This window comes from Podarcis gaigeae, assembly GCF_964106915.1.
Source record: "Podarcis gaigeae genome assembly, chromosome: 6".
NCBI lineage: Eukaryota > Metazoa > Chordata > Lepidosauria > Squamata > Lacertidae > Podarcis > Podarcis gaigeae.
This window is the reverse complement of record NC_139682.1, coordinates 35,040,307-35,067,936: the sequence shown is the minus strand read 5'-3', so window position 1 is coordinate 35,067,936 and position 27,630 is coordinate 35,040,307. Positions and strand designations below refer to the sequence as shown.

Below are 27,630 nucleotides of genomic sequence, written 5' to 3'. Positions count from 1 at the left end.
GTTTGAACTATCTTATGTCACACCCTTTTATGCTTGCAAACAATAGTGCTATTGAGCCTTCCTGATACATTGAGCTGAACCATTGTGTGTATTCTTAGAGCACATGATGTTTTTAAAAGAGTTCTAGTTGACTATTTCAGCCTTGAGAGGCAAATGTATGCAGGCAGCCACAAGCCAAAGGTCCTACATCTAAGAAAAGAAATAGAACTGAAAGTGCGTTAAAAGAAAATGTTATTGAGCTGGATCGAAAAATAGTAACGGAGAGAGGACCTAAATAATTGAACGGCGGGATGCATCATAAGAATTTAAAATAGGGGAAAGAGAAGTTTTCTGAAAGATGATTTTTCATATTCACATGTATCAAACTGAAATCAGAGTGGAAGGGACAAAGAAGCTATCATCCCGCTAATGTTGTACGACAACACCATCCACCTCCCACACACCCTTCAATCTCCTTGTTCAACTCAGACAGCAGTAGGCACAGGCAGACTTGTTGCTGTACAATAGGAAAATGGCTATGGAGCTCTAGATGACTCAAACACATGAGTCAAGCCACGCAGTGTTGCTAACACTTCTACCAGTCAACGCTCCAGTGTCTTTGAGAGCAGCTTGATTTGCAAACATTAGCAGATGACAGTGCTCATCTCCATGCTGCGAAACATGTTCTAATCTAATATCTGCTGTTCAGGCACGGGACTAAAACAGGCTGACTTTGCTGTTAAGTTAGCAACCCTAGTCATGCCTGCAAGGGAAGGCAGCCCAACTCACCTTCCCAGGAGAACTTCCTTCCTAGTACCAAAAATTGCAATCAAAGAGAACCTACCTACTGTGGCTTTCCAAGGAACCTGTAACCACACACCATCCAACATTGGGTTTGTTCATATGTTGTAGTAAATGATAGTTTGGATTTGGATTTGATATCCCGCTTTATCACTACCTGAAGGAGTCTCAAAGCGGCTAACATTCTCCTTTCCCTTCCTCCCCCACCAACAAACACTCTGTGAGGTAAGCGGGGCTGAGAGACTTCAGAGAAGTGTGACTAGCCCAAGGTCACCCAGCAGCTGCATGTGAAGGAGTGGGGAAGCGAACCTGGTTCACCAGATTACGAGTCTATCGCTCTTAACCACTACACCACACTGGCTCTCTCACAGTTAATAGTTTGCTGTGAATGCCCAGACTACTCCCACTTTACTCCTCCCCACTAGTGAACAGAAGTAACAAACAAGGGTCCCTGGCTTATTGTTATGTCTGAACTGGGGGTCATGGTTTGCTTTGCTCCAAATAAACCATGATCTGAAGCCAAGGTTTGTTCTTGGCTTATGATTAATTATGGTGATATGCAGGGGGGTTTTCAGCTGGAACGCAGTTCTGGCCCCTCTCAGGTTGGCGCCATTGCCTTTAGAAGAGATTGAGGGAGGTGTTCATGGTGAGTTCCAGCATCTTTTTCTAGAAAAACAGCATTGGTGATATGCATACACATCAATAGTGACAGTAATTATAACTATTGAGGAAGGGACCCACAGAGAGGAAAATATTCCTTCCTGACCCCTATTGGTCATGAACTGAGGTACCAAATAGAACACTAGCTATTAATTAATTGGTTCAGTTTATTAGCTGACCGTTAACTAAAGTCATATGAGTGACATAAAGTAAAAGCAAATTAAAAATCACAATTACAATAAACAGATTAATAGCCTTTTTATAAATGTATCCAAGGCAGTGAGGGGTGTTTTCCGTTAAAGAAAGGCCATGTCAGATTTTAAACTTCTAAAAGACATTTAAAATTATTTCCAACTAAATGTGTTAATAGTCCATTTGTAGGCATTAATAGGCAGCCACCCACATATCCCCTATTGTTTCCTGTCAAAACCTGGAACCAATAGATGTTTGAATGGTTCCTAGGCAACTACTTCCAAGTCCCCCTCATCTCTCCCCCCTCTTCAATGATTAAGTCACCTGAGACAAGCTATCACTGGGTTAAGTGTTAAACTAGTGGTGACAGACACCGTTTCTCTTGCTCCTATTGAGTAAGCCTATTAGTAGTGAACTCAATAGACCACTTCCAATTGTTTTGGTGTCAGGGAATCCCCAAGCTGAGGGCTGTTCATGAGTGGGGAGGGTCTGTTGGAAGAGGAGATGCTCCATTCCCATCATGCTCAACTCTAGGCTTACCTGCTGATGTTTAAGGCTGCATACACATAATACATTTCATAGAATAGAATCATAGAATCATAGAGTTGGAAGAGACCACAAGGGCCATCGAGTCCAACCCCCTGCCAAGCAGGAAACACCATCAGAGCACTCCTGACATATGGCTGTCAAGCCTCTGCTTAAAGACCTACAAAGAAGGAGACTCCACCACACTCCTTGGCAGCAAATTCCCCTGTCAAACAGCTCTTACTGTCAGGAAGTTCTTCCTAATGTTTAGGTGGAATCTTCTTTCTGGATCCATTGCTCCGTGTCTACTTCTCTGGAGCAGCAGAAAACACAAGTCCCCCTCCCCAAATAATTCTGGGAAGTATACTCTGCTCCTCAAAGAGTTGCAATTCCTAGCACTCTTAAATTACAGATCCCAGTATGTGTCGAAGAGAAAAATGTGTTTTAAATGTATGGTATATAAGCAGCCCCAAACTGGGTTTTCTAGTAAGAGCCATTGGCTGCTACTGTTGAGTGATCAAAGAGGATGAATCCTCACCTTTATTGGTTACCCTTATGAGGCAAGCATATGGTTGGGGATTGGCTGGCTGCCACAGGTGATTGCAAGAGCCTGGGCTAGAGGTAATTAGCCTGTCAGTAATTGCATACTTGCATAGTACTGACTTGAGGTGCCTCAGCCTTCATCACCTTCTGGAGGTTGCCACTAAGGCTGGGAATTTCCCTCTCCCTTTGATAGCTCTGCATCAGTGACTGACAGGTCGCACTAATGATCTGCCAATTGCTGTGTGCAGCTATGGTGCAACCATAACATGGTTAATTTTTGTATTAGTTCCCTGCTTCACTCAAACACACACACACCAAATCTCCCAGGACATTCTATACAAGATGTCAAAGTAGCTGTTTTACTACAAAGGAATTTCAGAAATAGACTGGAAAGAGAAGCTGCTGAATTGCAACTTATTACCAAACTTAAAACCATGGAGAGACCTGGTCTGAACAAAGACATTGGATTCTTATCTCATTATACATGACAAAGCCATTTTTCACCTTCTCACCCCTTGCTTTTTCCTGTAAGACCTATTGCAGTCATTAAGAGTCCTCAACAGGCTCATCACAGCTATCTGCCAATCACCCATTCCCACCACCCTTCTGAGTAATACCCCTCCCCACCTTCTCACTATATAGAAGGGTCTGGTAACTTCTGTTTCAGTGTATCTGAAGAAGTGTGCATGCACACGAAAGCTCATACCAAGAACTAACTTAGTTGGTCTTTAAGGTGCTACTGGAAGGAATTTTTTTTGTTTTGACTATGGCAGACCAACACGGCTACCTATCTGTAACCAGATCTGATTATTCTTCATATTATATTTTCCATTTTCCTTCTCCAAAGCTCCAATTATTAAAATATGGGATTAAACATGTTCTTTTCTCTTAATTACATTTCATATAGCTGTGATGATTTATCCCCACAGTCTTTACAAAGGGAAATAACATAGAAAACCCAACAGAAGATGGTGCATTGGCACTATGCTTATTTCGTGTGTGTGTGTGTGTGTGTGTGTGTGTGTGTGTGTGTGTTAAAGGGAACTGACTGAGCGGGGGCAATGGGGAGAGATACTGGCCTTCAAATTGTGTCCAGGCCTTTCTAGGGACAGTCTCACAGTCTTAGAGTAGTAGTTAGATCCATGGAGATATGGGATGGACTTTTCTCATGAAAGCACTAGAACCAGAAAACATGACACAAATGTAATGTAACCCTTTAGATATACAATGGTACCTCAGGTTACATATTCTTCAGGTTACAGACTCCGCTAACCCAGAAATAGTACCTCAGGTTAAGAACTTTGCTTCAGGATGAGAACAGAAATCGTGCTCCGGCGGCGTGGCAGCAGCAGGAGGCCCCATTAGCTAAAGTGGTGCTTCAGGTTAAGAACAGTTTCAGGTTAAGAACGGACCTCCGGAATGGATTAAGTACTTAACCCGAGGTACCACTGTAACTCCACATTGAATGCAAATAACAAGCTACAAGACAAACACAGCCCTTTTTAAGTACAGAATCCAGCATTTACACTGAAATACAAATTTAATCAATTGAATGCATGTCCATAGCACCACTGAGAAAGTTTCCTAGTTAAATTTGAAAAATCTTTGTTCTGTTTTTCAGTTTAAAGCTGAACTGAAATGTCATGTTAAAATATTGTATTGAGGGTCCATGTTTAAGATCCAGTTCAGATATAACTTTAAATTATGATTTAGCATTCGGAAAGCAAGTAGGTATGAACCTTCCTGATTCCACACACAGTGGGAGACAGTTCATAGATTCTGTTTTTGTTACATCCAAATATAGGATACTTTGTTTTATTCAAGCCAGTTAAATAACAAACTAAGATAAAACTTGTGCCTGTTTATCCTTGTACAGCTGAATTGGGCCTGAATAGCAGACAATGAAAAATACCGCAAAACTCCTTTCTTATATGGTACCCAGTGACTATTGATCATGAATCTGAGAACTATGTAGGTAGCTTTGAGCAAGTAACACTCACAAAATACCCATTTTAAAGGGTAATTACAAATGACCCACTTCTCAAGATGGCTGTGTTGGTGAAAAGGTGCAGAGAAGAATGGCATTCTTCTCAAGAAGTAAATCCCACTGTGCTCGCTGGGGCTTAAGATGGGACTGGAAACTCATAAAGCACTTTGCACATTAAAAGCCAATTAATAAAAAGTGTCTGCCATATGTCTGGAATGGGGATCCACATAAGAAAAGTTATACATAAAATTCTACCTAGCTTCATGTGAACCTGCCTGAGATCATTGTGGGAGCCCTATCAGGTTCCTTCTCTGTTGTGGTTATGGTGAATGCCAACTATAGACTGAGCCTTGTCAGTGGTAGGACCCCAATTGTGGAATACTTTTTCAGAAAGGCTTGTCTGTTGCTTATATTGTTATCTTGCCAGTACCATGTAAAGATGTTTTTTCAGCTGCATAAGCATTTTGTATAAGATTTTTATGTTCGTTTTACTGGTTTTCTGTTCCAATTCTTAAAAGTTTGTTTTCTTTTATTACTATTGTATTTTTATTGCCATTTTGTTTAATAAGCCACCTGGGAGCGATTTTGAAGGTATTATTTATGAGATACGTTTATTTTCCACCATTCAGCAAAAAGTCCTAGGTTGTGTTGTATCGCAATAAAACAGGAAAATTCAATACAAAAATAATCAATGCATCAAGCAAAACAATTAACAGAGGCTGAACAATAAACAAGAGTTTTCAAAAGCCTGGGTAAAAAGGAAAACTTTTATTTTGTCTTCTGAATACTACCAAAGTTGGAGCTAGCTGCACACAGTTAGGCAGAAAGTTATGGAATCTGGGAGCTGCTACTGAGAGGTGGATGTGGAATGTGGGGCAAGACCAAGACATTTCACTTCTGAAGAAGCCTGCTAGCAGATTTTTGCTGTCACTGTTTTCCCTGCTTCATTGTTAACATTGGGTGATAATTGAGGGAAGGAGTGGGGGAGATTTACATAGCAGCCTTTTCCAATCTAGTGCGCTCTAGGTGCCTGTTGGACTCCAACTCCCATCAGCCTTAGCCAGCATGAACAACAGTCAGAGATGATGGGAGCTGGAGTCCAGCAACACCTGGAGAGCACCAGGCAAGGAAAAGACTGTACATAGGAAGCTACTCCATAGCAGGGTAGAGTAAACAAGGTAAAGAAACAAATAATTAATTAATGCAATGGCACGTTATACTGAGGTGGATTAGTAGAGCTGGACTTCCAATGGTTTTAGCGTCTTGTATTGCAAGTCCTGCTGCTCTCATGTGCTTTGTGCCTGATTTGAGCTTCTTGCTATAAAAAAAATGTGCAGATATCAAACAAAGGCCTGTTGCTGTGACACTCCTGGGAATGGCAATGGGCTTGAAATGTTGTGGCAGTCAAGCAAGGAGTCGCAATTTCATAAAATAAATATTGAAGGTTGTGGCAGTGAGGTGTGTGTACAGAAAATCTTACATCTTATGTTCCTTTCTTTCTTCTCTCCTATGCTAATCAAATATATATCTGAAGAAAAATATTGCAATCTGTACTTACCGGTATATTAGAGAGCTGTTAACACAACAATGGTTCTTATGGAATTGCATTTGTTTTAATAGGGAAAACGGAGAGAAGGGGACATGTAGCTGGTGATAGGCAGAAATGTACAAAGGTTAAGTTTCAGAAACTGGCAGTGCAATCATAGCCCCATTCACTTGCAAGTAGGTCCAGTATAATTAAATAAGACTTACTTCTCACAGAATCGTAGAATTGGAGGTCCAGTATAATTAAATAAGACTTACTTCTCACAGAATCGTAGAATTGGAAGGTACCCCAAGGATCATCTAGTCCAACCCCCTGCAATGCAGGAATCTCAGCTAAAGCATCCATGACATGTGGCCATGCAACCGGTTTGAAAACCTCCAATGAAGGAGATTGCATCATTTTCTAAGGGAGTCTATTCCACTGGCAACAGCTCCTGCTACCTTAAAAGTTGTTCCTGGTGTTTAGTTAGAATCTCCTTTGAATCCAATAGTATGGGTCCTGCCCTCTGGAGCAGCAGCAAAGAAGCTTGCTCCATCTTCCATGTGACAGCCTTTCAGATATTTGAAGATGACTATCATATCTGTCCTTTCTTCTGCAGGCTAAACATACCCAACTCCCTCAACAGTTCCTCATAAGGTTTGGTTTCCAGACCCTTGATCATCTTCAAGCTCTCTGCTCTCTCTTCTGATGGTTCTTTATCTTGAGACTTACTTCTGAATAAAAGGGGCTTTGGGCTTTACTGTAATCGTGATAAGCATCCGATATAGTATGAAAAGGAAGCTAATATGGCTTTTGCCCATTAAATGCTTAAGTCACTGTCCTTGTTCTTAATGGGAACAGGGTACCTTTGAGCACCTTCTGTATTGTTTTTCACTATTTATGTGTGCAAATATTCAGAGGCTAAATTGCTATGCATGCTTGGGGCTGAGCCCCACTCTACTCTGAGTAATTTTCAAGTAAGCACGCATCTGCTCAGGCTCACAGTGTGCAAAGCTGAGAACATGGATTTGGCAGTAAATTCCATTGGCACGTGAGAATTTCAAGTAAAAGTACTTTGGATTTGTTTATGAAATAGCTAAGGTCAAATACAAGGGCTTAGAACTGCACCATTCAAAGCAGCCCACAACCACTTTCCTTTGGCACCAGAGCTGGGGGGGGCAGAGGTCAGCAGCATCAGGCAACTGTTGAGGTCCTAGCAATTTGGGAGGGCCCCTCAGCCACACATAAGTAGCTGGCACTTTGGTGCAGAAGACACCACTGCTGACAGCAGGGGCACCTACTCCTTTCTCTCTCTCCTACCCAAAGTGGGACTGAGTGGGTATCAGTTTATAGGAGCAGCCACCTTGACTCTTCCTCTGATCTGTGGTGGGAGTTGGGCCCACCTCTGCAGCCCAGAGGAAGTGAGCAGGATAGAAGAAGTCACTGTTCCTCAGAAGTTACTGCTCCATCTCCTGCACAACACCTGGCCAAAAAAATAAAAGCTCATCAACTTTTCTCACCGGATTCTCACCGTTGCAGCACTTCATGCACCTGACAAAGTAGACTGCAGCTTACGCTGCAATGCCTTTTTAAGGATTCATTAAGGTGCCACCATACTATTGCTGCTGTTCTTTCATGCCTGGCTGCCTGCTCTGGAGGAGAAGCCAAGAAGGCTTCTCTTCCTCTAGACGGGTCTCTTCCTCTAGACGGCAGGATGGGCCCGATCCAGAGGGAGTAGAGACGAAAGGCAGTGGCGAGGCGGAGGAGCCTCTGCCTCAGCCTCCCGGGACTTCTCCCTCTGGGCATACTGGTGGAGAGGAAGACCACGAGGGGCTCCGGCCGTGTCTGCCGCAATTGCAAGCACGCTTCCCGGGTACTGCAAACTTCGACGAAAAAGCAGCTTCAGGTCGGAGTTGCAGAGCTGCTCCGGGGCAAGGCCGAGGATTGAATTGCCTCGCGCCTCCCCTTCCCCGCCGAAGTTCTTGCCGCAAACCCCTCCCCCTCTCCCCGGTCCCTGAAAGTTCTTATCTCCTGACGTCAACCCACTTGGCCCCACCCCCCGGAATGTCGGGCGGGGCTTAAGACAACGGTGGGGAGGGGAAGGGAGGAGGCGAAAGAGGTGTGTCCAAGGGGAGGAGGGGGCGTGCTCCTGCCGCCGCCGCCGCCGCGCTGAGGGCGCCAGTTGGGAGGCAGTCGTGGCCGGTGGTGGCCGAAGGAGGCACGAGGGCGCGCGCGCGGGAGGTTGGGCTGGCCGGCCGGCCGCGAGGGGAGCTCGGCGGGACCGGGGAGCGGGCAGAGCGCGCGCGCGGAGGGGCGCCCATGGTGTGGCCTCATGTCTAAGACGCTGCGGAGGAAGCGCCACTGGCTGAGCAAGGTGCAGGAGTGCGCCGTGTCCTGGGGGGGCGGCCCCGGCCCGGACCCCGACCTCCTGCGCGGGGGCGCCGAGCGCGGAGAGTTCCCTTACCTCGGGGGCCGCCTGCCGACGCTGGCCGAGTCCGGAGGCGGCGGCGGGAGTGGCCCCGTCCTGCTCTCGGGGAAGCCCCCCGCCCCGGGGGACGTGCTTCTGGAGGTGAACGGCACCCCGGTGAGCGGCCTCACGCACCGAGACACCCTGGCCGTCATCCGCCACTTCAGGGAGCCGGTGCGCCTCAAGACTGTGCGGCCAGGTCAGTCCGTCAGCCGGTCGGTCGCCAGAAACGTCCGCTGCGCGCGAGGGGAGGGAGAGGGAGGTTAGGAGGCTTCTTTATTTTTCTGCCCCCCCTCCACCCTACCCTTTTAACCTCTCGGTGGGAGGGAGAGCCTGGCCTCTCGAGTCGCCGCCCTCGGCTCCACCCAAGCGCACCTGCCCCTCTTCAAATAGCCCCCCCCCCCTCGCCTTAGGTCCCTTCCTGGTCTCCTCCATTGTAAGGTTCACCTTTGCAAACCCTGCTCATCTCGCAGCCACCCTGTTTTCCTTTCTTTTGCTCTCTTCTCCCGCCCAAAGCACAGTGCCCTGTCGCCCTCCAGCCTCTACTCTGGGCAGTGTCCTCCTCGCCATTGCCTGTTCTGCCAAAGTACGCTTTCCTCCATCCGTTCTCTCCCTTTCCTCCCCCCTTACTTATGTTTTCCTCGTTCGTGTTGGCGCATCTAGCTTGCCTAACCTGCGCTCGTCTTGCCGCCTTATCACGAAGCTATCTTTCTGTCATATCTCCTACCCTTCAGGGCACACATCGCCCTACCTGTGTCACCCGACTTCGGTACTGTACTTCCTGGAGCACTAATCTCTGCCTGCCCATTTTTCCTTGGCATATTTGGCCTCCCTGTGTCTTATTTATTCCATGCCTTCTGTACAGCTGCCTTCCACCACTGTTTTCCCACTAAAGCAAACCTGACCCTGACATATCTTCTCTCTCCAAGCCCCCCCCCCTTGCACATCTGCTAAATCCTTTCCCTGAGCAGACTTGGCCCTTCCTGTTTACTCCAGTATCCACCTTCCGCCCCAGTATTAGTGTCATTATTCAAATGCTTCCATTTGCAAGACCTGCTTTAACCTGGAGAGGGGCTGGCAAGCTTTGTGGTAGCAAAGAACCTTAGCTGGGTTTGTATGTGATTTGTTCCAGTAAGGTCTATTGCTTTGCACAGTGTTAGATATGGTTGTCATCCTAGTAGTTTCAAGGTGTCTGACTTTCATTACAGTGGATTAATTATTCTTTTACAAATAACACTATTGCTAAAGGCAAGAATGGTAAAAAAATCCTTGACTTTTGGCATAGTTACTTGTAACCTTGGTGTTCAGCAATAAAGATTTTTAATGCACTATCCTGGCACTCTATGTTGAGGAAAGAATCATTATAACTATTTAAACATTGCATAGGCTGGGGTTTGCCATAATGCATGATTCTTATGTGTTTGTCTTTCTGTGCCATTCATTCTCAATGGAAGGGGGAAGCTTTTAGTTGCATGTATATTTGGGGGAGGGAGCTGCTGTAATTGTTCTTCATGCTTGAGCAAACAGGTTCTTGCATGTTGTATCTGTGATGTAGACCCTGCAGCTCTTTTCAGTGGAACAGATTCATGTTACAATAGACTCCTAGCCTTACATTTGATTTCTAACATTGTTGAACTGATTTTCATCTATGAGTGAAATTGTGATTAACCTTTTGTTTCAGCCTTCCCTGTGGCATTCATAATCCAGTGATTCCTCCGCAAAGCTAGTTGTTTGTATATTGCTGTGTGAGGGAATAAAGTTTATAGAGCACTGAGGTTTACTGAAAGCTAATGTTACTCTTGGGAAAGATTAGTGAATGAGCATTATTAAAAGCCATCATTTAGGCTAGTTGTGGGCTTGTTCACTATCTCTTCATATAAAATTAGTATTTCTGTATGGCAGAAACATGAGAGAGAGGCAAGAAAGGTGATTTCCTTTTCTTTGGTCAGTTTTCTGAAAGGACTGTTCATTTAGTAAGACGCATCTGGTCATACCTGTTTAAAAAACTCTCGTATCCAGAGGTACCACTGTAGTTCTTATAAGCAAAGGTAAATCCAGATGCCAGAGTTTAGCAGTTTGTTTTTAGGACAGCCTTTCATCGTGGGTTTTTCCTGTATTTTCAGCTGTGTTATTTTGTCTTAAAATTCCTCCTGCTGTATGGGGAGCAATACTTGACAGATTATGCCCCACAAGCTGTTATAGTTCCTATGAATATTTGCCATCACATAACAGTGATATTTTGGCCTGAGGAACAAAACATATCAAACATAGGTTTTGGTATGAAAACTTCTCTGTGCTGTTAGTGTTATAAATTACTCTGATCTTCTTGTGTTTTGCCATTGTTCACACTTCAAGGTTTTTTACAGTTAGCATACTCCTTTCTAGAATTAGAGAAAGTTTACAATATCTAAAATAAGGGCTTGTATTGTCTGTGTGGAATACAGTATGAATGTAACATATGAATGTAACAGTGTCTCTAGGGCAACAAGATAATTCTCTATTTTGTTTAAGTTTGAATGTGTTATACTGAATTTAATGTGTGGTTTTGAATGCTTAATGTTGTACTTAAAGAATGTGCAGCTTTCTGTTCTTTATTTAAGACTTACACAGGAAATGGGATTATTTTACTTAATAGTTTTTATAATAGCTTATGAAATAAAGCTTTCTGCTTATGTTTGTCTTCAGTTTGACATAGCAAAATATAGTAGTAGAGGCTAACCTTGAAGTAAGATGATTTGTGGTGATTATTTTCAGATCTATGGCAGCATATGTACATAAGTACATAATCAATATGTAAATTGATAGTGAAATAGGGTAATTTTCAGTAGAAGAGGACATACAGGAAAACTTTGGAGACTGATAAAATTACTATTACTCCCCCAAGCGATCTGTCTGAGCTTTTTTCCTAGAGTGCTTGCTTCATGAAAGAAATTGAAATTTGAAAGTAAAAGCTTATAGTCATGTAGTAGAAATGTCCTGGCTTTCAGCACCAGAAATTTATACAAAATGTAAAAAAAATACCCTTTGCTAACATGAAGTGGAGTAAGCATTAGTTATGCAATTACATAATTATATTTGTGTATGGCCTGGAACCTAGTGCAAAGTATTTGCAGTGATTCATAAGACTCTTGCATTTCTGTCAACTTCATTTTTCTAATGGAAGTCTCATCTTGCCATGGTGGTGTTAATTTGTGTATATATAGGAGATATCAAATAATTGTGTTAATTATTTAGCTTCCTTGCCAGTATGCATTTCAAATGTCAAGTTATTGCTAAGCACTGTTACTTGCAATCATAGAGTCTGATGATTTACAATTGTAAATTTGAAGCTAATTATAGCTGTTCTAGCACAGCACAAATATGAATATTAAGTAGACAATTATGATGAACTTTCGTTACGTGACACAACTCAATTTTGGTAAAATGTAACTCCTGTGTGCTTTTCAATTATAGCTAGTATCTATTTCTTGCCACATATATGAATTTACTTGGGAAATGATAGCAAAGTAACTTCAACTGTTAACTTTTCAGCTTCAAAAAAGATGTTTTCAATGGCGTATAGAAATGTGTATATAAGTTCCTGTTAGTGTATGGCTGAATATGGAAAAGTTGGGCTGCAAGTATTAACCTTAGTTGTTTTCAAGTAAGAATTGTGTTTGGCTTTAGTTTTGCTACAGAGGCCTTCTGTGGATTTTCTTATAGCTGTTTGACACTTCTGATTGCTTTCCAATACATTATAAGAGAGTGGAGTATTCATTTTAACTTAACTGTAAAACTTTTGTAGTTTGAATGTAAATGGCAAGATTCTTCTAATAATCAGGCTGTTTTCTAACTCCTTTCCTTTTTATTGTGGAAATGAGTGAAACGTCAGAAAATATGAAGCAGTGGTAGAATATAATGGTTGGGTGTGGGAAACCCAAGTTCAATTTGCTACTCTGCCATCAGTCAATCAGCTTCTTGGCACATAAGAACACATTTTGATAAATAACGGGCTTCACAGGGTAAAGTGAGACAGAGACTCAGACTAGGTTACAATATAACCTTGAGGTGGTGAGAAGCAGAGATCTAAATGAACTGACTTGCTTCATATACAGCATGCATTAGAAAATGGACCCACTTGTACAGAAATGTATTCAGGTGGCTTAAGGGCCCAGCTAGGTTAGGACAGCAGTTTCAAACATATGTCTTCAGAGAAGGAGAGCAGGGGATGTGGACTGCTGGAACTAAGCTTTAGGTAAGGTAAAGGTTCCCTCTCCTCTTTTGCATATAATACCTTTTCCTTTTGTTGCACTGTCTAACAACAATTTAGCCCAGGGTGGTCCAACATTTCATACCAAGTGGGCCAGAAGAGTACTTTGACATGGAACCCATAGTCTGCACACTGCTTTGTCACATGGCAGGAGACTGAGGCCAAAATTCGAGCCCCTCCCCTCCCCCAGCCCTTGAGCTGCTTTCCCAAAGCTAGCTAAGCAAGATGCTGGGGCTTTAGGAAAGGAGGCACAAGACTCTGGCAGGATCCCAAAGCCCCCCTACTTCCTTCCAAAAGCTGGGGAAGCACTAACTAGGCTTTGGAAAGGAGGCAGGAGGACTCTAGGGTTTGTCAGGAGTCATCATACCTCCTTCCCAAAGCCCAGTGCCTCAGCTGGGGCGTCAAATGTTGCTGAGGGCTGCCAAAAAGTGCCTTGAGGACCGTGCATTAGACCACCCTGATTTAGCATTTTCTGTGCAACTCAAGAAAGATTTTTCTGTGGAAACCGTTGCTGGCTTGCTTCAGTATGTCTTATCTGTTATTGGCTATGCAGAAAAACCTTAGTCAATGCCATGTTATTTGTTTGGTAGTGTCTATCTGTATGGCATTTTGTACAGTTGAGAGGAGTTGTATTTGTTTTGGCTGTAGAATTGACTTGGCTTTGTATTCCTGGGTTCTGCAAATGTTGTGACTCCTGTGCAAAAAAACTAATTATTGCCACACAATAAGCATTCCAAGGCCTGTTCTGTGATCCTGTGGATCAGTGGAGTTCAAATCTTTTACTCTCACTGAACTCTTTTTACCCTGAGCTATCTCTCTTGCAACCTTCACACATTGATGAGATGGAGAAGTTGATGAATATGTTTCCAGGCCACATTTGTCTTGTGTGACATTCCAGCCAGGCTGTTATTAGCTGTTACCTTGCATGGAGAATATTTGCTAAATGTTGTCCTGTGGATGAATGTTTCTTGGAAAGATGGAAATGATGCATAAACTGCTTTCCTGATTCCCCAAGGTGTCTGGGAACTCAATTAAAATTGAGTTGCTTTGGATTCTGCATAGGAGCTCTATTGAAATGAGATTGTGGTTAGATTTGATCACAAATTAAGGGTGTTTTACATTTTTTTCTATTTAGATCATTTGGGGGAAGAAATTGTTTCCATTCATATTATGAAGATTCATGCAAATCATTGGCTAGGTCACACATCACATGCAACATAGTTTAAAACAATCTATGTTCCTCACAGATGCTGCCACACCAAAAGAAGCTGGAGGCTGCTGTCCGACCCCTGGTTTGTGATTTGTTTCTCTCTAAAAAAGGTGCATGTGGTAACCAAGGTTTGTTCTTGGTTTATAGTACATGGCTTGTTTGGAGAGGAACCAGGAGCCAGATTCAGACAACACAACAAACCAGACTCTGGTACAGGCACAGCTGGGGAGCAGTGCTGCAGTAACTTTTGAGCAGTGTGCATCAACATGCTGACCAATCACATTAAATCATCATTAGTTTTAGACCACTTCATGTGGTACGTGAGCCAGGGCTTTCTATAACATACATTCAAGAGAGCTGATTTCATTTATTAGAGACCTGTATCCAACAAGCTTCAACACACATCACCACTTTTTAAATAATTTCCTTCTAAGTGTCCTGCCTGTCTTGCTCCCATTCCAGCTTCTTGCATGATACTGATAGTTCCCAGTTACTTGTTTGATACAGAGCTATATGAGCAGTCTGAATAAGAAATTGAATAATATATGCCTCTAACACAATATATATATATAATTCCATGATCTTTGTGTTGCATCAGTACACTTGCTGGTCTTGTCCTTGTAACACACTTCGGCTTGTGGTGGTCCCAGACCACATTTACAAGGAACTTGGGTTTTATATCCCTGAATATGATTTGGGCCCTTCCAAATCCACACTACTGGAAAACTGCCTGATTTGAGGTACCCTAGCATAGTGTCCAACACAAGACTTCATTTTTGTGCAAAATGAATTATCATCATCATCATCATCATCATCATTTTTAGTAATACAGGGAACTTGTGTTACAAATGCTCGAAGAAACTTTGGGCTATCACAAATTATAAACTGACACAAAGAGGAGTCCCCTTCTAGAAAACATTTAGCGAGGAAGTAGATTGCTCTTACCATGGTTTTATCTAGGAGTATGTATTTTGAATGGACATATAAAATATGAGGTCTTATTATTAGAATTTGATTTAAATTATTATTTAAAGTGTTTTTCACTACTCATATCAGTGATGTCTTGCTCCATTATTGCTATACAGCAGGAATGGTCAGTTTGTGGGTGAAGAGTTACAGATGGCTAAGAACAGTATAACTTGCCTTTTAAATCTATTTTCTTAGCCTCAACAGTGGCAAGAGCTGTGTGAAGACCAGACACATGACAAGCTTCTTTAGTTGTAATGAATATTTGTGAAGGAAGGAAGTTGTTATGGCTTGATTAAAGATTGGTCATAGAGTTCCAATTTCTCAGTTTTGTGGACGGAAGTTCCACCCACGTACATGCCTTGTAGTGTTCCTTTTATGGTTTGCTGAAGTGTTCTTAATTCTCATGCAGCAGGCCTATCTGTAGACTCACTTCTCTACTCCATACAGTCATAGAGAATTGAGGCAATCTATGCAGATTATTTGACTCTGTTGGCTGACTGTCGTCTTTAAAAGACAGTTTGTATTACTGGAGAAAACAATTAATTCTCCTGCAATAGTGTATGATGCAATGTGGCCTAGCTACAGTGCCATTAATTTCACTATGTCTATCTACCTAGCCGCCTAGTGTGGGGGGTGGTGGGGTTTGAGGGGGAGATACAGCATTAAAAATATACAACTTCACAAGTTCATCATGGGGGCTATGTTCTGCAGAGTAGGGAAGGAGAAGTGGAGTTACTGGGATTGTTTCTTAGGGAGAGTAGTGGCACCAAATAGCTGAACATTCTCTAATCAAAAGATGGATGTGGGGAGTCCTGAATGTGAGGAGGGAGAACTTGAGGCAGTCGATGCTGTAGATTGCTGGTCTTAAGGGGCCTTAACTGTAAGCAGGTTCTGCCTGCTAAGAACAATCTGATGTAATACATCTGTGAAAGATTGTGATAATTCCTTGTCTTCTAGCACCCTCTGTTCTCAAGAAAAATCATTGCTCTCTCCTAAGCAGCAGTGTGAATTTGTAGATTCATCAGGTACTGCATATTGAGGCCAAACTACAGAGAGGATGCGGTTTAGCGTAGGAAAGGCACCCCTCTTCCTCCAACATTCTCCTGAAATGGCTCTTCCCCATTATAAAGGCTGTTAGGCTGCCATTATGCATTTGCATGTAACATGCAGTTTAGCTCTCAGTATGGGCAACAGTGACATCTGTAACACCTGTTATTCTTTAAAAACTACCCAATGAGGGCGGGGTGGTCTATACATGCAGAAGAATGTGGAGGTAGAATCCTCAGGTAGCATAAATAGAATGCACCAGTTTAGGCAGCATTTCTGAGTACTCTGCATAAAATATTAGGGCTTCTGGGAAACAGGCTCTAACCCAGCCAGCTGTTTTTGCTGCTGTTGCCTGCACAAGACTGTTTTATGTGGTGGCACACTCTTAATTACTCTCACATCTGAAATGGTACACTCCATTCTATAACTTAGGCACTCTTACCAACTCATTTTATATCTGCAGTCTTTTTATTTCTAGGTGATTACAGTTTGAAGGTGAACTGCAGTGTGCTTGCCCCCAGTTACAGTAGACCATATTGTCCATAATATTGAATTTTAAAATAAGTAACTGCATCAGTTTTCTGAAAAAGCTATTCTGACCATTTTGACACTAGGGGTACTTCCAGGCAGGGACTTAATTTGCAAACAAGTCAATTAGATATTGGAAATTAATTGTTGGTAACTGTTTTTTTGTTTTTTTGTTTAAAAAGACTGGATTTCCCCAAGAAAGGGTAAATAGCAGGTAAATGGAGGAAAATATGAGCTAGCATTTTGATGCCAGTGTCATCATTTGCATGCTGCAAAATAAAAAATAAAAATAAATGTGTGAGGAGCACCATTCCCACAATGAACACCTTTTGTGGAAAGAGCCTGGCAGTTTAACCTTTTTAAGTTACCTTTTTACAGGTGATATATAAATATCAATCAAGTCCTGAATGTTGGGAGTTTCCCCAGGTCTGTGGATATTTGTCTATTATACATGGATATGGCTGTCTTAGCCACATAAGTATCCATGCTTAGAATGAATTTGCTGTTAGCATGAATTAGCTGTGGGAAATAGGATCTGGTTATCAGGCTATATCCAGAATTCCCTTACCTTGTAGACCAGGCATAGGGAAACTCAGCCCTCCAGATGTTTTGGGACTACAATTCCCATCATCCCTGACCACTGGTCCTGTTAGCTAGGGATCATGGGAGTTGTAGTCCCAAAACATCTGGAGGGCCGAGGTTGCCTATGCCTGTTGTAGACCAATTTGACAAGTGAGTGAAACTGCCCACTTGTTAATCACTTGATGACATAGGATGGCCCATAGAAATCCTTTTGCTTTGTGGGATGCAGCTTGATTCTTCTATATTTCAGCTCTGGCTTCAAGTTTCCTGCACCTGATGTTGGATGTGGGAAAGGCAGGTGTGGTTTGTGCCAAGTGGCTTGGCAGGCCAGAGGTTCTTCAACCCTCGCATAAATGATTACTATGATGCATTTGGTCTGTTTTATACTCTGGTAGTTGGCACAGAAGGGACGCAGGTGGCGCTGTGGGTTAAAGCCTCAACGCCTAGGACTTGCCGATCGAAAGGTCGGCGGTTCGAATCCCTGCGGCGGGGTGCGCTCCCGCTGCTCAGTCCCAGCGCCTGCCAACCTAGCAGTTCGAAAGCACCTCCGGGTGCAAGTAGATAAATAGGGACCGCTTACCAGCGGGAAGGTAAATGGCGTTTCCGTGTGCGGCTCTGGCTCGCCAGAGCAGCAATGTCACGCTGGCCACGTGACCCGGAAGTGTCTCTGGACAGCGCTGGCCTCTGGCCTCTTAAGTGAGATGGGCGCACAACCCCAGAGTCTGTCAAGACTGGCCCGTACGGGCAGGGGTACCTTTACCTTTACCTTTAGTTGGCACAGAAAAACAGCACATTATTTTAGCTTATCTCGAGTTAAAGAACTCTACAATTTATTTACTTTGTATGTGCCAATTTTCAAATAAGCTTAATGATTGTTTTTAAAATCTTGCTACATTTTTAATTCTGTGATGTTAAAATGCAGTGTGAACACTTTACATTGTCTATTTTGTTTTTGTAGTGAATTGCTCTTTCAAATTAGCTGTTACAATAACAGATGGACTGTTGATATGACATTTTATCAATTAACACTGTCAGGTGAAAATGTGGAGTTGTTAGAATCACTTAGTATGGCAGTTTGCACTGTTTCTGGTTCAAGGAAATGTGTGGTGAAGTTCTGTATACAACAGTTTTCAGAAATGTCCTTAGAAAGTTTGACTATTTAGACAGAATTTTCCTGTTGTCCAGTTAAGCTTCTCACTGCTATGCAAGCGCTTATACGGGCATAATTAGTTGGACACTGTCCTACAGCAGCAACATCAAAAGCAGAAAAACTTGAAAATCCACAGTTGGACCGCGCCTTTTTTGGAGCCAACCAAAGTGTCACAGAACTATGGCAAGTTTTGAATTTTCCAGAACCCTTAATCAGTCAAGATGTTGAAGAAAGCAGCAAGTTAGGGGGTGGGGAAGTAGGATGCAGCCTAGAGGCAAGATTGTAGATTGTGGGCTGTTATTGGGTTATGTTTGGATGGTGTGCAGGAAATTAAAAGAATCAGGTGAAGCTGAGTTACATAATTTTGCCTAGTAGGTGAAGGGGATATAACCTCAACATGAATGTAATAGTCATTGTGATAGAATAGGGTTAACACCACTGAGTGATGTTGGCCATTGGGCAGGAAGGTAGCTTCTTTGCAAAAGGGCATTCAGTCTTGGCCCTACAGGGGTGGGGAGATAAGGAACTGATCTTTTGACCAGAAAATGTTTCTCACCCCTGTTGCAAAAAGTAAGTGTAGTGGCAGCAGCTGCTTCTACAGCCTCCCTAGCTACCCATTAATTGCATCACTCCTGCTGCTCTTCCACACTAGCTGTGCAGAGAGGACACCAATCAAGATGTGGTAGCAGCAGGGAATATTAGCATGATGTCATAGAAACCAGCCTACTCTCTCTCCCAGTCACAATTCACAAGCATCACAAGCATGCTGTCTGGAAGCATTCATTAGTTCCCCTGCACAGGCCTCTTATGGCTCAGGGGAGCAGCAGCTGAATAGACACCTGCAGCCTCAAGCTGCTGTGCTTCTCAGATTTGGTTCTAATCCCTAGCAGCATAAACACAGTCATCAAACAAGTCTTTGGTTTCTAGTGTTTTTGAAGACAGGACAAGGAAGGAAGGAATTTTTGTTCAAATTGCAACAGTTGGCCAGTACCATAGTTAAATTGCCATGAGACTAGATGGTGCAGAAATCTTTAAATAAATAAATGTAGAACCCATAGGCAAAGGAGCATGTTGAATAACTCATCTGGGATAAACAAGTTTAATACTTGTTAAAACTCAGGCTGATGGTGAGATGTGTGATGATGTCAGCTGCCCTATCTCTTTTGGGAGTGGAGTCTGGAAAACTTCTTCCCAATCAGTCTGCTCCACTGTGCAAACAATAGGCTGATTTCTGAGCCTAGGGTTTACAGGTATTCCTAGCTCCTCCCCATGCAAAAGAGGCAGGAGCTGGGAAAAAGTTTAGACTGAAAAATAGCAATCCATCATCTATGTAGTGGAGCAGGCTTCTTAGGGGGGATTGTCTGGACTCCATTCTAGTAAGAGATGAGACAGCTGAACTCATCATGTTTGTCAAACTCCTCTCCTTCAGTTTTGAGTTTGACTTTGCACTAAATATTAGTCTGGATTACTGGAACAAATAAGGTAATGCAGTTTTAAAAGTTTGTTTTTCACTTCTGTTCAGCCCACTTAGCAGCTGTTAGCATTCCTTAGTAGAATACTTCAATGCAATGCTTTTGCAAACATTATGTAATGTAATGTTAATCCATCTTTATTTTAATTTTAAGTATTTACATACTGCACATCAGAAAGATCACAAAGTGGTTTACAGTAACGGTCAGGCAACAAAGTTAAAAATACAGTATGTAAAACAGATAAGGCACTATTAAATGTCAGCAAATATAAATAGGACACAATATAATCCCATAAATTGAAGCAGACCAAACAAATCTACCATATGCTTAGGTGAATAAAAAAAATAATTAAGGTGCTGCCAGAAGTTTAACAAGGATGTAGCTTTCAGTGCCCCTAGGGAAAGGAAATTCCATAGCTAGGGTGGCACTATTGAGAAGGCCCAATCTTGAATCCCTACTATAATTTCCACTCCTTTTACTGATGTGCAAATAAACCATCACATTGGTGATGCAGACAAAAAGCCTTAGTGTGTCAGATATGGTATTGCAAACCTCCCTTTGGAATTTGAGAATAGACCATAAACATGTAAAATCTTATGCAAATGCTTGGGTGTCTTTAATATAGCTATTGATATTTCAGCCTCTTAATGTTTAGCAACCCCAATTTGTAGTATTTCAAAAGAGTGTGATCATCTGTATATTGAGCTCCCCTTCAGATATAGTTTGGAAATTTCAACAGGTACAGAACACAGCTGTTTGATTACAGAAAGTTGTAAAATCTATTACCACATTTCACCATTTTTAAAAACAAACAAACTTGCATCTAGTTTGTTTTTGAAAACCACATCAAAGACCATCACTCGTATAAACTCTCCCTTCCAAAATAGCCTTGTTTCATTCTTATGAATGCCTGATTGTCATTTTTAAGCAGCAGGATATTTACTGTAGTGGTCTAGGAACTTTGGAATGCACTCTTTTCAAAAAGTAGGTGAACTATAATTTCTCTGAGTCAAAAGGAAGGCATTAGAAGAAGCACTGCCATGTAGGCTTATTAAGCAGACCACATTGTGTTTAGCATGCTAATTAACATTCTTGCATATCAATAGACTTCTCAGATAAAAGTTTTAATGTCTTTCATTCTGCCAAGGTAAATAACTGCAAAAAAGCCCTGGCATTTTGACAGATAACTTTTAGATAGAATCTGTTCTGCTCACTCACCATCCTAAGACTATTTGTTCTTACTTCCATCATTTATATTACTTCTGTTTACTATCTACACAAAGCCAAATATCAAAGAATATTGTAAATAGCCATAGTTAAGATGTTTTAAATATACTAATTACACACAGGTAAAGAGTAATCTTCTATAAAAAAAAATTAGGGAAGGGATCTGGGATGATTTTAATCAAAGTTATAAGTGAAAAGTGCCTTGCTCTGACTTACCTTCAGTCCTAATAGTAAAGGGACTAAAAACAAGGTATCCTACAGATCTGAATGGATAACATGGCAGTGGGTTACTCAGGCACACAATTTATATATTGTTATTTAGCAAAGAATACACTCAGCCCCAGGCTTGACTGCCTTCCTCCTATGGGCAGAGGATTGATTACCAACTGTTTTGACTGTCTGACTGCTGGAACAAAGGTTCACAGAGAAGTGTAACAATTTTCTTCTTGTTAAGAAGGCTTCCAAAGCCAACTTAAAGAGAGTGGCCACCAGGTCTTTTATTTAGAAATAAAGTATGGCTTCTCATGCAAATGTATTTTTTCATCCATTCAGAGTAGCAGAATGCACTCTTAAAGTCATCATCTATATGTATGTATAATCTCTATCACATTGTGTGTGTGTGTGTGTGTTAAATGAAAGGGGATTTTGTTACCATTGCTGTCTAGTAGTTGAACTAGAGAAATTGCTTTCGAAACATGGGATTCTTATACTTTCTACTAAGCTGCTTAAATATTATTTGATATATTGGTACGTTTGTGTGCTGTTGCCAGGCTTCCTTCCTTTTCTCTCTAGGATTCTGTTGTTGGCATCCATCTGTCTCAAGAGACAATCGAGTGTGCCGCTGGGGGTGAAGTCAAACTGCTGGAGAATCACTGCACCTGTTGTGACTGCAGAGACCAATAACTCATAACTATTGCTTACTATGTTGTTTTCGCTGCATTAGCAGCACTGAAGTCCCCTTCCTTGGGGGCAAGGTTGGGCAATGTGTATGGAGGTCGTGGGCTGCCCAGAAGACAAGACTCCCCTCTTGACCTCACTTAAGTGGTTCAAAGGAAAGCAGAGCAATACATTTGGCACCAGCTTGGCTGAAGCAGTTGATGGAAGGAGACGTTCCATAATGCCATCCAACCACCTTAGGGACTCCACTCTGGATTTGTGTTGGGTTTACTCCTTAGCGTTTTCTTCTCCCAAACATGTCCCACAAGGCAGTGGGTATGGATTTTTCCTCAGTGTTTACTCCCAAAGCCTTTCTAATGATTGTTTATAGCTGCAAGGAAGTGGAGGTTTTGGATCAGTTTTCCTTCTCCTAGGTGGGCTACCTTCCCAGGTTGATGAGCCCCTTCTGCCCCTCATTTCTCTCTACAGCACGTGTAGTAACCACCTCCTTGCCCATTGGACCCACCCACTATTGGTCTTGTCTACCTACTCTGCTGCAGCCTGTCTTCGTATGCAGGGAAAGTCCCTAACTCACGGAATGTTTGAGACCCATTGACTACCCTCACCTGATTTAGCTGACTAGTCAAAGCCATTTCCCAGGCTGTGGCCACTGTCATATGCTGACAGTTTCTAGGAGCCACAGATGAGAGATGAGTGCAGGGTGGAGACCAAAGGTGGACAAACTACTCCTACTCCAGAAGGAGCATGACGTGTCCCCCATCAGAGGTGCTACCCCTCTCCTAACATACCACCAGACATCCCTATATATTTAAGAAACCCTGTGAAATAACTTTAAGTAGCATTTTCTTAAACCTTATATAGATTATATAATGCAGACAATAAAGCAAGTTTCTCATCTTATTGAGAATGAATCGTTATTTCGTATATTTCTTTTTGAAATATAAGTAAGATGGGGAAAAGGATTGTTCAAACAAGTGATTTGCTTTTTGAAAGCTGAGTGTAAAACATATTAAAATCCAACAAATGTTATGTTCTCAAACAAAGGTGCTTTTTTGAAAGTTGATAAGCTGCTACAAAGATAATACATGCTAAGTTTGAGTATGTTCTTAATTGACTCATTAAAATTATATGAATGGATATAAATAAAGAAGCAAATATGCTGAAGATTGCATGGGACTGTAAGAAGTTGTGTATATGTCTGCATCTTTTTCCAGTCGTAGCTATAGCAGTTTGGAGGGGGCACTGGGGGCTGCAGGGTTAGGGGGAATCAGCAAAAGTCTCCTTCCCCCTCTGGCTGTGGGATCTGTCCACTGGATAAAACCCTTTCATGTATTAAAATAGCTTTCCCATAGGTGGAAGTAGTCTGTATCAAATTCTGTTGCAGGCCCTTAATCTTGCCCGAAAAACTTCTTTTTTCTGCTGCTTTTGACCAAGGATTTCAATTGGGCTGCTATATTTTTGATGCTGTTTTGCTTCTAACTATTTTTTGTGATTCTTTGTTTTAACTATTGTTGATTGATAGTATATATTATATTTCTGGCTTTAAATTTGTCTTCTATACTGTTAGTGTTTTGGAAGATTCCTTGGGAGGGTTTGGACCTAAAACGCAGTTTATAAATAACCTAAATTTAATGATAAATAGCCCTTAGTATTTAATGTTGGTTCCGGTTGTGTTGTGGTTGTAAGCACTAAAGCAGTGTTTCCCAACCTTGTGCCTCCAGATGTTTTTGGCCTACAACTCCCATCATCCCTAGCTAGCAAGACCAGTGGTCAGGGATGATGGGAGTTGTAGGCCAAAAACATCTGGAGGCACAAGGTTGGGAAACACTGCACTAAAGCATTCTGTAAAGGTAATCATCTTGGAGATTCCAGGCAGCTTTTTTTGGGTTGTGCTGGCCTCAGAGGATCTCCTGGTATTGCATGCTTTTGTGTTGTAGTTTTAGAGCCATATCATTTTGAAGCATAACACAAACAAATAGAACTCTTAACACTTACCTAGGAGTAAGTACTATTGAAATTGGTGAGCATTACACCTGAGTAGACATTAAAAAGGATCCTGAGACTTTCTTGAGCTTTCAAAAAGAAGCAATTTCACATTCATTTTATTGGCCACACTTTGAGACAAGTGTGGGAAAAAATAGATTACAGGGCACTACTTTCAATAGCTTTCAGTGGTTGGCTTGTGTTAGTGTTCTGCCATATATCCAAAGACTTGGCTGCTTTTCAAATGACTTTGCTGTACTTGACAATATTTTCAGATGACTGCATTGATGTGAAACTAAATTGTGGTGCAGCAAACTTGTAAATGCAAGCCTTTAATGTGTGTCCCAACAGACCAAACTACTCCAACTGGTTTTTAATAGTTTTCTGGTAAACCACTAGGCTGGGATATTTTAGTTGTTACAAGCTAATTGTTCGGGATATGTCATTCTGGAAGCTTTTGATTTTCAGAGTGCACATATCTGAATTTTCTTGTTCTTGTTTAAGGTGGTCTGTCTAACACACTCACAAATTAACAGTCCACTCTAATGAAGCTGAATGTTAGAAAATTCAGGACAGACAAAAGAAAGTACTGTTTAATGTATGAAACTATGGAATTTGCTCTCACAAGAAGTACTGATGGCCACCAGATGGCTTTAAAAGAGGATTAGACAAATTCATGGGGGATCAATGGCTGCAAACCATGATGACTATGTTCTGGATTAGATGGGCCACAAACATAATCCAGCAGGCTCTTCCTTCTTCCTTCCTTTAATAACTCATTGAATGTTTGAGACCCATTGACTACCCTCAACTGATTTAGCTGACCAGTCAAAGCCGTTTCCTAGGTTGTGGTCACTGTTGTATGCTGACAGTTTCTAGGAGCCACTGATGAGAGTTGAGTGTAGGGTGGGGAGCATAGGTGGAGAAACTACCCCAGAAGAAGCATGACGTGTCCCCCATCAGAGGTGCTACTCCTCTCCTACCATACTTATATATTTTAGAAGCCCTTTGGAATAATTTTAAGCAGCATTTTCTTAACCCTTATATTGATTATATAATGCAGACAATAAAGCAAGTTTCCATGTTTCCCATTTTATTGAGGATGTATTGGGGCTATTTCAGATATACATAGTAGCACTAGATTCTAAGTCAACATTTATTTGCATCACACCTAAAACCATCCTTGAGATACCAAAAAAGCACACATGCAGCCACAGAAGTTATTAGCCTGGAAAACATTTCTTTTACTAGTCGCTTTTCCCATGCTGGCCACAGGAGGAAAAGCCCCGCCGTTCTGTACGGGCACAGTGCTAGTAGGCTTTTAGGAAGCTAATAGAAAACAGCCAACTACCAAGTGGACTAGTGGAGGACTGAACCAATCCTAGTAGCCACTGAAGGCCTGGGTGGATTGTGGAGAAAGATTATTTCCTTCCTCTGCCAGCCCAGAAATCAATTATGCTAGGAGAAAAGGAACAGAGCAACCTGTGCTTTCTTCACCAGCATGTTCACTCATTGCTAGAATTCCTGATTACGTATACCTACCAAGCTACTGCTTAAATACAAGGCTGCAGACAAACAACTGGCTAGTTGCTTAATTTCTTTTAATTCTAAAATATTTATACTCTGCCTTTCAGGGTAAAATTCAAGGCAGCTTACGTAGTTTAAAATTGCTGCTTCAACAATAATGCAGTAATAATAATAAAAAGAACAGAACTAAAAAGCACACATCCAGCCCAGAATGTCAGCTGTAATGTAATGCAATCCTGTGCATTTCAAATGAAGAACTGAATGATTTTACAAAAACTCTTAGCATTTAAAAATACCTTTAACTGTAGTCTGAGCTCAGAGCCCTATCAAAGAACAGGTTGCAGGGGGAATCTACCCCTTACCTGCATGGTGCTTAATCCTCTTCCCCAGGATCTGGAAGCCCTGGGAATTCATGATAGCTCCCAACTATCAAAGATGAAATCATTGGCCCCACCTTCACAAGTGTTCCTTTAGGCCACTTGCCCTGCTTCTTGCAGAATTTGTTGTGGATGAACTGTAAAACCTGCTTAAGCTTCATCATAATTTAATCACTTGATAGAGTTGAGATATGAAGTCTCTGTGGTTAATGAACTTTTTGAATTTTGACTGAAGCAGCTGTAGATTGATAGAAGATGTGTTCTCAGACCTGTAAAAGTCTTCCCCACAACAACCTCACAATGTCTATGACAGCAGTCTCACATTCAGTCTCACACTGAATGTAACTGACCTATAGAAAGGACTCTGTGAACTGAGAACAGAGATGTTGTTGTCTATGAAAATCCTGCAATAAAAACTATATTTTTTTAAAAAAGTTAGTCTGCTGCCTAAAGTAGGAGACTAGGGACTCAGCTACATTAGTAAAGAAACCATTTGAATGTGCTATAAAAATGCAACATCAGATGGTGCCAGAGGGCAGGAAAGATTTATATGCGATTTCCCATAGCGTTTTATTTTATTTTGTTAAAATGATCTAATTTCTGACTTATTTATACCATTTCCCCCCCCCCTTGTGTATAGATCCACCCTGGTCCTCCTCCCAGGACCAGCAAATGTGAGGGAGCGGGGAGGGAGCTGGATCATTTACAGTTGGCATGTCTGTCTTCGGATACAATGGAGTAGTGTACCTTTGGAGGTGGGGTGAATTAAAACTGTTGGAAGGTTACAGTGCCTGCTGTGGCTGTAGAGACCAAGATGGGAGAGACATGTTTTACCATTAACAATGAAAAATAGACATTTGGATCTGTTAATACTGCCAGCTCATACCAACTATCTTTGAATTGTTGACCCAGTTCATTCTATTCAAATAAGGTGAATTTATTCTTGGAGGAGATTTAAATATCACAATTAACAATGAATTAGATACAACTAGTAATGATAAAAAATTAAAAAATCTGATTCTGCGCTGTTGCTGGTACCTATTAAATTTCAGTTCATGAACACTTGGCAATTTCTGCACCCATTAGAAAGTGATTTCACTTTTTCTTCTGAAAGTGATTTTTTAAATTTCCAAAATAAACTTTATTTCTCGTGATCTCATATAAACCCTTAATTCAACCAGAATTGTTATCTTGACCACCACAGACTCTAATTAAAGATTTAAAGTAATCCAGAAACATGATTTCACTTGGAAATCCATTATTACTTCAAAATGCACTCCCATGGTGCACTGTGGCATCCAAATCTGTTCTACCTTCATGAAAGTCTCTCTCCCATCCTTATAGGGCTCTCTTATGCAATTTCTTTATTATTTCTCCCCCTTTCTTATCTGTTCATATTCCCTATGACTGAATGTAAATATTAATATCTAAGAAATTATCAAATTGGTTCTTCATTTACATAGAGAGGCCTACTTTTACCCAGTGTAATTAGTAGAGTGGGAGTTCTCATACTTTCTATGTACAGAGCTTCCTTGCGACAACTGAAAAGTAATTCTACTGATATCTAATACATCTATGGAAAGTGCTAAATATATTTGCCACAGCATTTTCCTTGTGGCAAGAACTTCCATAACTCTAATTCCCTCAAGCTAAGTACAGAATTTGCTCTAGAGGTACTCTACATCTACATTTTAAGCAGGATTTGCTGATCCAGAGGCTCTGAGTAGAGATGG

At 41.7% G+C, this 27,630-nt stretch overlaps 1 protein-coding gene and 1 long non-coding RNA gene across 6 annotated transcripts in view; one reads left to right on the top strand and one right to left on the bottom strand.

Annotated features, from left to right (window-relative positions):
* LOC310847582 overlaps nt 1-8,756 on the bottom strand; it is a 42,141-nt gene extending 33,385 nt beyond the window's left edge. The window contains exon 1 of the long non-coding RNA XR_014565907.1: nt 8,677-8,756. This is a non-coding gene — a long non-coding RNA (uncharacterized lncRNA). The remainder of the gene's footprint in view (nt 1-8,676) is intronic.
* Nucleotides 8,410-27,630, top strand: part of MAGI3 (membrane associated guanylate kinase, WW and PDZ domain containing 3) — a 114,885-nt gene continuing 95,664 nt past the window's right edge. For 2 of the 5 annotated variants that reach the window (XM_083745395.1, XM_083745397.1), the window contains exons 1-2: nt 8,410-8,430; nt 8,509-8,878. In XM_083745395.1, coding sequence (XP_083601521.1) covers nt 8,545-8,878 — 334 coding nt within the window. In that variant the 5' untranslated portion in view covers nt 8,410-8,430; nt 8,509-8,544. Of the gene's footprint in view, nt 8,431-8,477; nt 8,879-27,630 lie in introns of those variants that run through there. The other 3 variants (XM_083745398.1, XM_083745396.1, XM_083745394.1) reach the window with 3 other exon arrangements.